General features: G+C 50.5%; 2 protein-coding genes across 2 annotated transcripts; one reads left to right on the plus strand and one right to left on the minus strand.

Annotated features, from left to right (window-relative positions):
• Positions 1 to 128: 128 nt before the first annotated feature.
• LOC104410019 (zinc finger protein 239-like) lies at positions 129 to 535 on the plus strand (the record flags this gene model as incomplete). Its single annotated transcript, XM_010020074.1, is given in 2 exon segments — positions 129 to 204; positions 207 to 535. Coding segments are annotated over 2 exon segments (405 nt in total), but the record flags the coding sequence as incomplete, so codon positions are not given.
• Positions 536 to 5,731: 5,196 nt separating this feature from the next.
• S100B (S100 calcium binding protein B) lies at positions 5,732 to 6,901 on the minus strand. Its single transcript, XM_010020073.1, has 2 exons — positions 6,764 to 6,901; positions 5,732 to 5,872 (listed from the first exon to the last, which is right to left on the minus strand). The coding sequence occupies exons 1-2, from the start codon at positions 6,899 to 6,901 to the stop codon at positions 5,732 to 5,734; spliced, it is 279 nt and encodes a 92-aa protein (XP_010018375.1).
• Between the last annotated feature and the right edge of the window lie 3,365 nt (positions 6,902 to 10,266).

Raw genomic sequence — 10,266 nt, forward strand, 5'->3', positions numbered from 1 at the left:
AGCGGCCGCACGGCTGCGCGCTCTGCGGCAAGGCGGTCATCTCCTCGTCGCACCTCGCCCTGCACCTCCGCTCCCACACGGGCGAGCGCAAGTACGGGTGTTCCTCCTGCGGGAAGCTGGTCCCGCAGTCGTCCCACTTGGTGCACCACAAAGCCATCCACACCGGGGAGAGGCCCTTCAAGTGCCAGGACTGTGGCAAGCTCTTGGGCGCGCCTCGCGCCTTGCCACGCACTGCCGCGTGCACACGGGCGAGCAGCCCTTCCAGTGTGACAAGTGCGGGAAGAACTTCAGCTCCTCTGCGCACCTCGTGTCGCACCGGCTCCTGGAGCCTGGCGAGAGGAGCTGCGGGGGCTCCTCCTTCCGGAAGGGTTTCAAGCAGGCGGCGTCCCTCAAGCAGCACCTGAAGACACACGAGGCACGTGAGCCTCGCCGCTGCTCGATCTGCGGCAGAGCCTTCTCCAGGTCCTCGCACCTCCAGCTCCATGTGAGGACACACAGCGGGGAGCGGCCCTACCACTGTTTGCTTTGCGACTAGGCGTATGCCAGGATTTCGACCTTTGAAAAACACTGTAAAAAGCACTAGCAGGATGAGGAGAGGCCTGATGTTAGACACAGGTTGAGAGCCACCAAGGCAAAAGCACTGGGTGATAATAAAAAGCGGGAGCAGAAGCAGCAGCACCAAGATGACCCAAAGCAGGAGGTGGAAGGGCTGTAAAAGTCACTGAAACAAGATGGTTCTTGGCCTTCCACACCATGGCTCACAGGAGGTAATGTCTGGTTTACTTCTTATCAGAAGAAAAGGACATGCTGCACCAGAGCATGTTTCCAAATGGAATTCTTCCTGTGACGTGAGGCTCAACACAAACACATCTGTGGGGTGCAGCAGGTGCACAGTAGTCCGCTGAGGGTCCCTGCAGTTGTGTGCAGAACCCTCCATGGTTACAGGGCGATTCCAGCCTGTTCACAAGCCCCAGTGGTGGTGTTCCGTGTCAGCACCATTTTCTGACACAGACTTCCAGGGGTTCCTGACCAAAGCACCTGCTTTAACTCAGACTGAAAGGGGGATGCTGCTTTGCGTGCAGAAATAAATGAAGTTGTGATCTCTTAAATGAAGGCAAAAGTTTTGGAAGAGGCAAGAGAGGTGGAACAGAAAACAAGATTTGTACCAAGAGTGGGGTTAGGAAACAAGCAGGAATTTATCCTGCAAAACATGGTTTGTTTTTAAAAGCACAGTACATGGTGAGAAGATGGCATCTTTGAGCCTTTTTTTGTTTTCTCACTCCTAATTACAACAAGGCATTCATTGTACTTAGCACCCAGATGGTGCTGTCCATGAAGTGCTTTTAAAGCATGACAGGTTTTATTGCCAGAGCAACTTCACTCACCTTTCTCAAAACTAATGAAGAAAGGTGTCAAAAATCTGTCAGATATCTGAAATGGAGTGAGTTTGACATTTGAAATCCTAGCTCGTAGTAAAGGTGCAAGAATTTATTTATTCACTTATTTATACCTGATTTTTTGGGAATGTAAAATGTAGTAACAAGGGAATTCTGAGCCCTTCACTGTCACCATGCTGAGGGAATGAGGCAAGATGCCACAAAAGGGTTGCTGTCCAAGTGGAATGTTTCAGATTTATTCTGGGGCGTGAGATTGGACTCTGTTGAGTACTAAGTGACTTTGCAAACCTTACTAAAAGTGCTGTTATTGCAGCCAGTGTTCCTTGTGAGCCAGCACTTTGTACTGACATTTATAAGCTCCATACAGTAGCAACACTACTATGAGGCTACTTTACGCCTTTATTTATTGCTTGTTGTTACCCAGGAAATAGCAGGAAAACAGGAAGCAGCGAGTTCATTTGAAGTGCACATTCCTAAGTTTCTGTTCCATGTCCCTGATTCTCTGTACCAAGTCCCCGATTATTTTAATGCTCTTTCACTGCCATTGTGTGAAAACATGTATTATGTACTTTAAGGCTCTTTTTGAGAGGCTTCTGGTTTTGGTTTCTAGAGCATATTTACAACTGCTTTAAGGCCAAAAAATGAACTTCTGAAAGCTTGCACATACAAAGTATTGCAGTGTGTCAGGCCAGAAACCATGTCAGTAGATGGCAGAGCTGGGTTACATCTAAGAACTGATTTACAGCTAACACAACTGCATTAGATAATTCTCTTAACTTTTTGCACTTCAGGATTTACTTGATGCTGCTATACTGAGGTGTAACTTATTGTTCAACTGGTGTTTCTATTCAGCTGGTGAATATACTTTAGATATTTCCATGGTCAGGTATTTCATATGAGATGTTTCTAAGGCAAAGTTTCTTTTCATGACAAATTCTAATATAAAGTTTTGCTACAGTCTTTTAAATTCTCTTTGTGTTGTTTAGGAGGAACTGGGCACACTGGGGTTTATCTCCAGTTCAGTTACACCAGTGCCATGTATAAGCAGATTTCTATCTTTTTATTTCAATACATGTTATTAAAATAATATACACCGTAATCTTTTCCTTCTGTCACTTTTAAATCCTGTTCTCATCTAAACATAAACGTTTGCTTATGAAAATGAAAAATAGTTGCTAATTTTCTAGCATTCCTTAAAACTTTGCTTGCAAAATAGTGATTTGTCTTTACTTCTGGCATTTTTCTCTGCCAAACCTGGGTAACAGTGCCATGGGGGTTGTGTCTGTACTTGCAGTGTGGCATGCCCACCTGCAGAATCAAGATTTCAGTGGCAAGCAAATGTAAAAGTTGCCTTTTAAAGACCAGGTTTGTGTTGCTGCTGAATCATTTTGGAGGTGGTTTGGTTTGGTTAAAAAACTTCCCATTTTGCCCTTCTACTTTCCTGCTCTGTCAGCTGCCTTCCCCCTGCGGTCCCCACTGTGGAGAATGCAGATGAATTCAGACTTTATACAGTAAAACCCAGTATTGTAACTACTTCACAATGGAAAACCTGAAAATATGCTCTAATGCCCTGAGTGTTGCAGTACAGTGAGTAAGGCCAGGCACATCCTTCTGATTTAATACCTGGTAAGGGGGACAAACTCAAGCGTTTGTCCATAGGTCACTCACTGCCACTTTCTTTTGAAATGCAATTTTCAGTGTAATGTACAGAGGGAGCTGGAAGGTGCTTCCATGTCGCTGCAGTGCTGGGATGGAGGAGCACGTGTCGGTGCCATCGCAGCATGGAGCTCTGAAGGTGTGGGAAATATGCAGTGCTTTCTTTGTGCCATTCCTTTACTCCATCCAACAAGGTTGGGAATGTTCCTTCTCCAAAACATTCCGGAGTGAATTTGCAGGTGATTTGTGGAAAAAGCATATTTTGTTTTGAAGATCCATTATTTGTCTCACTGTCATTCCATGAATGATTGAGCCTGGATGCACTTCCATTGACAGGTAACAAGATGAAGGATATTTTTCGGGTGTGCTCACAGCAATGATCAGCACTCCCAGTAGGATCAGACCCAATGTGGAAGGACATTTTGGGGGGTCTGACCAGCTGACCACCACCACGTGGGTGTGACAAGAGCTGCATGGGGAGTTTTCCCGGGATTTTGTCTGTGGTGGGAAGTTTTTGTGGGCTTTCGTACTGTCTTTGCCCAGTCCTTGTCAGGGTGGGTGCCACAGTGACAAGAGGCACAAGCTCTGGATGTTTAGATTGGAGATTAGGAACAATTCCTTCCCCAAAGGGTGGTCAGGCATTGGAACCACCGTCCCTGGAAGTGTTCCCAGCCATGTAGATGAGGCCCTCAGTGACATGGGTTAGTGGTGGCCTGGGCAGTGCTGGGGAACAGTTGGACTTGATCTTAAAGGTTTTTTCCAACCTGGTTGATTCTGTGATTCTGTTCTCTCTGTGCCAGGTAAAGCCTCTGTGAATTCCCAGCAGTCATGGTGCTAAGTCAGGATCAGCCTTACTGGCAGAAACGTGCATAGCCGTGCTGTGTCACTCCCTGCTCCTACTGTCATTGCTGACCAAGGGAAGGACAGCCTGCTCTGTGCCTCCCTGGCTCTGCCAGCCTTCAGGCCGTGCTGCTGCAGAGCTGTGCAGAGCTGCTGAAAAGGCTCAGTCCTGGGGAATGATTCCTCATCATGTGAGCACTGCTGGTGAGGTGAGGGAGAAGGCAAGTGGGACTTGGAGACCTTCCAGGCAGCCTCACGAGCGGACCCTTGTCCTGAACTCAGGTTCAGGCTCAAGAGAGGGTCCCATCTACCCTGCCTAACCCTGGGGACACTGGGACAGGCAGCCTCCCCATTTGTTGTCCTCCCACACCGATTCAGGTCCGTGCAAGTGCTGGAAACAGCTGGATCAAGATGAGGATGTTAAAAATGTGGTGGAAGTAACTCAGATGCTAAACAAGTTCTCAGCAAACGGACGCTTCCCTGGGATGACATAGCTGGTTTTTAATTGTAGATGGAGCACAAGATGTTGTCTTTCTTGTGTGCGTGACTGCCCAACTGTCTCCTTTCACAGCCTGGGGGAGGCAGATGAGAATAGCAAGACATGTCATTTTGTGCATGAAGTCATAACGAACTGTGTAATGAGGTAGAAAGGCCAACATCTGTGGGCATCTTTGTTGTGGATTTGTCACTATAGATACTGCTAGCCATGAATGTCTTAACTCACAGGTATTGCTAAATTGCACAGCAGGTGCTCTAGAAAAGGCTTCAGGGGTCTTGGGTTTAGTTTTGGTTTTGCAAAGGTTCACCAATGCAAGCCCCTGCAGGACCCTTGGCAGCAGTGGGCACATCCTGAACAGCAGCAGTCCCATGGAGGTGCATTGTGCTCTTTTGGCCTTGCAGGTACATCTGCCAGTCTGGACAGCCACAGTGATGCCAGGGAAGAGTTGAAGGGCCCATGCCCAACAAGCAACCCAGGGGCATGAGCTGCAGCAGTGCTTCAGGCTGCATCCTCCAGCCTGCTCCTCTGACAGTGCAAGCAGTCAGGGAGCTGCATGGGACAAAAGGACACGCTTTTCACTAGAGACCAGACCAACATTTTATTCTCACCATTTCCACATGCTCTGGAGGCTCTGGTGTACATTAAAGCACTGTGGTCACACTGGGCAGATACCCTCATGTCTTCTGACTGAGCCTGGAGACCTTGCCAAGGCACATCCCAGGCCCAGAGGCTGTCCCTAAGGCAGGAGCCTCGTACGCTTTTGCTTCCAGACTGCAGACTGCTAAAAGCAGGAGGATTCATTGGCAAGAGAAGAGCCTGAGCTGTTAGATGGTTATGCTTTGCCTTTCAAGCCAAGGTGTCTCAATTTACCAAGAAGTGGGCTGTACTGAGCCCCATGACAGGACAGGCTGTGCTGTTTGTGTTAGTACCATGCACAGGGCAGTCAGAGCCCATGAGAATCAACAGGAGCCTTTCTACTCAGGCCAGAACCAGACTTCTGTAACCAGCCCCTCCACCATGTCCTACTTCAGCCCCTGAATTCCCCTTTTCCTTTCGCAAGCAAGCTTGGATTGCAGCATCCTCCAGCCTTGTGCACATCCCTGGCATACAGCGGCATGGAAGGAGCTCGAGACAAGGCATTCTCACACCACATCCAGCCAGGTGGGCACTTCCCTGAACCATGTGGGGGGTTCTTGTTCACAAAGCCATAGAACTTAATAAGCTGCTTAAGTCTAGCACAAGCTTAACTCCAAGGAGCCCCAGTCTTTTTCCCAGGGGAATGTTGCTGCTCTGCTCCTCTCCGGCATGAGCGGGAGGTGCTCACCTGTCTCCCACTAGCTCACTCGTGCTCAAAGAACTCGTGGCAAGCAGCAGTGACCATCGCAATGAAGGCTACAAACTCCTGGAAGTCGCATTCTGCATCCCCATCACTGTCCAGTGCTTCCATGACTTTGTCCACAGTCTCCTGGTCTTTGATCTCCTGAAGGGATAGAAACAGGTAGCCAAAGCTGGGGAGGATCAGAGCAAGGCCCACACAGTGCCATGTCCCAGTTTCTCGAGTGCTCTCATAGCTGAATCGCTGTTCAGACGCATCCCTAATAGCTGATGGTTCCCCACCTGTGTTGGTGGGGAACAACACAGCGCCATCATCTGTACAACAGCAGCCCTCCTGCAGCGGGAATCACAGCTACAGCTTCCACTGGGAAAGGACATCTTGAACCCCTTGGGACTGTCCCCTTTCCCAGGGAAGGAAATTTCTTAGAATTACAGAATCCCAGGGTGGTTTGGGTTGGAAGGGGCCTTAAAGCTCCTCCAGCCCCAACCCCTGCCACGGGCAGGGACACCTTCCACTAGAGCAGGTTGCTCCAAGCCCCTGTGTCCAACCTGGCCTTGAACACTGCCGGGGGTGCGCCAGCCACAGCTTCTTTGGGCACCCTGTGCCAGCGCCTCAGCACCCTCCCAGGGAAGAGCTTCTGCCCAAGAGCTCGTCTCAGTCTCCCCTCTGGCAGGTTAAAGCCATTCCCCTTGTTGGGTCCCTACAGGCCCTTGTCCAAAGCCCCTCTCCAGGTTTCTTGTCAGCAGCTTTAGACACTGGAGCTGCTCTTAAGGTCTCCCCTTAAGGAGCCTTCTCTTTCCAGGCTGAACAAGCCCACGTCTCTCAGCATGTCTAGTTTCCCTAGTATCCAACCCAAACCAGAGCCCTCAGTGCAGGCTGTTGCCCTTGTCCTGCCACTTGTTGCTCCTGTGGAGCAGGAGCAAAGCGTTTAATGCACTGCTCCTCCAGCTTCCCCTTCCCCTGCACTTGCTTCCCATGGGAGACAGGCTTAGCAGAGCCTGGGAGCTGCTCAGCTGCATGAGGTGCAATACTTACACCAAGGAAATGGCTCAACTCATTGTTAATGAGCTCCTTCAGTTCGGATTTCTTCAGCTTGTGCTTGTCTCCCTCCTTCCCTGAGTACTGGTGGAAGGCATCGATGATGGTGATCATGGCCTTCTCCAGCTCAGACATGGTCGCAATGAGGCCCTGAGGTCAGAGGGAGCAATGAGTGTGTTAGTGTGGGACAGGTCCAGAAGTGCCCTTTGCATTGCAAGTGTGACTGCCCCAGGGCTCCCCCCATGCGTCAGCAGCACTGGACCCCAAACTCAAACCGTGCTGCTGAAAAGCACCACTGGCAGCGCTCACTTCAGGGAGGAAGATCCTGAAAGTCCTTGGCTCTGCCTCCAGGAGGGAAAGGGAGCCACAACGGGAGGAGTGCCCGGTATAGGACACTAGGAGTGGATGTATGCCCTGGGACTGATGTGAGTTTGGCACCTTGGGTGTCTGCGTGGGCAGAGTGAAAGAGAGCAAACAAGGAGAGGCTCCAAAGCCCCGGTGCCTTCCAGCAAGGTGCTCCTGCATTTTCTTTATGTAGCAGATAACATGTCACTTCACCTCTTCTTTGCCTCCTGCTGCTTAACCCATTGCTTTTTTCTCCTTGCCTGGGAGAGGGGCAGGCAGGAGTTTCATCTCTGCACATGCAGCTTCAGAAAGGTTCTGCTGTCCCCTCTGTCACAGGCACACTCACTTCTGCCTCACTTGCCTGCAGAGCAGTCAGGGGAACCTGGCCAGGAACTGGTTTTGATGAGTGCCAGCGGGACAAAATAAGCCCACCTCCTCTAACCCCCCTCCTCCCTTGATGTGGAGACTCTCTTGGGAATGTTAACCATTGGGATCAGAGTGTTACGTGCAGATTTCACAAACCAACCAGAGAGACAACTAAAAGGGAGAGATGCAAAACCACCTTCCCAAAAGCTGTAGAATGCACTGATGCTGGGAGAGGAGCGAGTCTTAGTCTGACACTCAGCTAATTCATACCCCACAGATAAACATCTCCTGCCCTGCATCCTGGCTCCTGATTCACTGTGACAAGGCTCGATGCTGAAAGCACTGTCATCCTGTGGCCTGACTCTCAAGCTGACACCTTCTCCCGTGCCACAGGCAGTGCCCAATCTGTGAGACCATCTCCAATCAGGTAGGAAATACTCCTAAAGCCCTTCAGGTATGCACCCTGACAACCCTTTGCATGCTCATGCCCTGCTGCTTCCTCTCCGCAAGGTTGAGGAGGGTTTCAGCTCCCTGCTGCAGTGGTGCCCCCCACACCACCCCTCCCATGGCAGCAAGACCCCCAGATCCCACTGCCCCAGCTCCCCGCAGCCCTTCTCACCTCTGTGCTGGCGTCAGGGCTGTGACACAGCAATACAGCAATGCAGCACGCCCAGGGGACTCGCTGGCTTCTTATTGCCTGCAGTGCCAATAGCAGTGGAGGGTGGGGGCATCCGGAGCCAGCCCAGCACAAGGATGCACACAGGGATGCATTGACTGGCTGCCAGCCCACGGCTGCCAGCGTGGGAGCTGCTCAGGAGAAAGGCACCGTTGTGAGGAGCCAAAATAACTGGGCAGTCAGCAGGAGAGCAGGTTGTGCTGCTGCTCCTGCCGCAGTGAAGGCAATGAACTGTGAGCCACAGCTGGGCTGGGGGCACCAGCGCCTTTCCTGGGGTGACACACAGCCATGGACAGGAGCATGTGAAGGATGGAGCACCCCGTCCATGTGCGTCCTGTCACAGGGCTGCGGTGTCCTCTGGGGGAGAGCTTTTTGTTTGCCATCAGGGCAGCTTGTGCCTGCGGCCTCTTGTAGCTTTGCTGTGCACCTCTGAGATGGGTCTGACTCTGTCTTCTCTGCCGCCCAGCATCTGGGGGCAGTGGGATGCTTTGTGGGGGAGTTGTGATTGTATCAGGCAGCGAAGTGGTTGAAGGACAGAGGTGGCAGCAGCCACAGCTCCTCCCTGTTGTCTTCCTGATGGGGAGAAAGTGGCAGGTTCTGGGGTGTGCCTTGCCATACCCTACAAAAAGCCGTATCAAGTGGGTTTGGGTTATAAGGCTGTCACCTGGCCAGTGGCTGTGACACCATCCTGGGGCACAGAGGGAACCGGGAACCTCCTGCTTGCATGCACCATGTTGTCCATGTCACAGCCACGCATATGGCATTGCTCAGAAGTCTTCTGCCAGCCCAAGCAGCCACTACATGCATTAAATGCCCTTTTATTGAAATGCAAGAGCTGTGAGTGTCTGTTTCCACCACAGACTCCCTTGCAGGCTGGTGCCTAGGCCCAATGGCAGGTTCACACATTGTGTGGACGAGGCCCTCAGTGACACGGGTTAGTGGTGGCCTTGGCAGCTCAGGGGAATGGTTGGACCCAATGATCCTTAAAGGTCTTTTCCAACCTGGTTGATTCTGTGATGCTCTGTGGGAGCCAGTGGGCAGCCCAGCAGGGAATTGGGACCTGGAGGGGAGCAGGAGACAAGCAGCAAGAGCAGCAGAAAGCGCCTTTCACCCAGACTGCTCCTGGTGGCGCAGTACAATGTGGTGGTTGATAAACACAGAGAACTTGCTGAGGAAAGCAGGTTTTCACTGTGTTTCATTGCCTAGCCGTGCTGTTTCGCAAGCTGAGATGGTATGAGCCACAGTTGAAGCTGTTTGCTGTTACTGATGTGGTGTGCTTTTAAAGGATAAAGGGTTTACGCCTTTCTCACTGCAGTACAGGATCAATAACTGCTTTATGTCTGTGATGAATTTCAGACTCAGTGTGACTTGGAATAGGCCACCAGTGTTACCAAGAAGACAGGTTAGAATCATAGAATCATAGAATCAACCAGGTTGAAAAAGACCTTTAAGATCATCAAGTCCAACCTTTACCTCACGACTGACAAGTCCGCAACTAAACCATGTCCACATACCAGTATGCAAGAACCTGTCCACATTGGTCATTTCCTTACATCAGCTCTTGAAAGCTTTTGTAACACCTTTAAACACTGATTTGGGGAAAACCAGCCCAAACTATTCTACGATTCTATGACATGGTATTTTTCTCTGTTGATAGCAGTTTGATCTGTAGATCTCTTAGCTCCGTTATTAGCCAAGAAATGCATTCAAGCACACCATTGCTACTTGGAGACAAGGTCCTGGCTCAGCGTTGTTAAACCATTTTCTGATTTCATTCTTGAAAGTGACCTTTTCCCAAAATGGAACAGAAAATTTAGCATTTGGCAGATCAAAACCTGAACAGTCTTGAAATTTCCTTTCCTGCTTATTCTTACCGTCCATTCCAGCCCAAGTCATTCTGACTTGTATATTTTACAGGAAATGATCTGGAATGAGCTGCTGCACTGACTGATGGGGTGGGAAGGAGCAGCAGGATCCAGTGTGAACACCAGAAACTTTGGTCCTTTCCTGCCTCTGCTAATAACCAGCTCCAGGCAACTTCCCTGTCCCTCTCCAGGTTCATATCCTAGCAAACACTGCTCTCCTGGCCTGAGTTGTTCCTGATCCAGCCTGT

Source organism: Nestor notabilis, unplaced genomic scaffold (genome assembly GCF_000696875.1).
Source record: "Nestor notabilis isolate BGI_N333 unplaced genomic scaffold, ASM69687v1 scaffold18228, whole genome shotgun sequence".
NCBI lineage: Eukaryota > Metazoa > Chordata > Aves > Psittaciformes > Psittacidae > Nestor > Nestor notabilis.

Bases quoted from the DNA above. Each gene is read 5' to 3' on its own strand.
- S100B (XM_010020073.1), bottom strand. From the start codon at position 6,901: ATGTCTGAGCTGGAGAAGGCCATGATCACCATCATCGATGCCTTCCAC. The intron at 5,873-6,763 runs GTAAGTATTGCA...CTATCCCTTCAG, and splicing joins AGTTGAGCCATTTCCTTGGT to GAGATCAAAGACCAGGAGAC.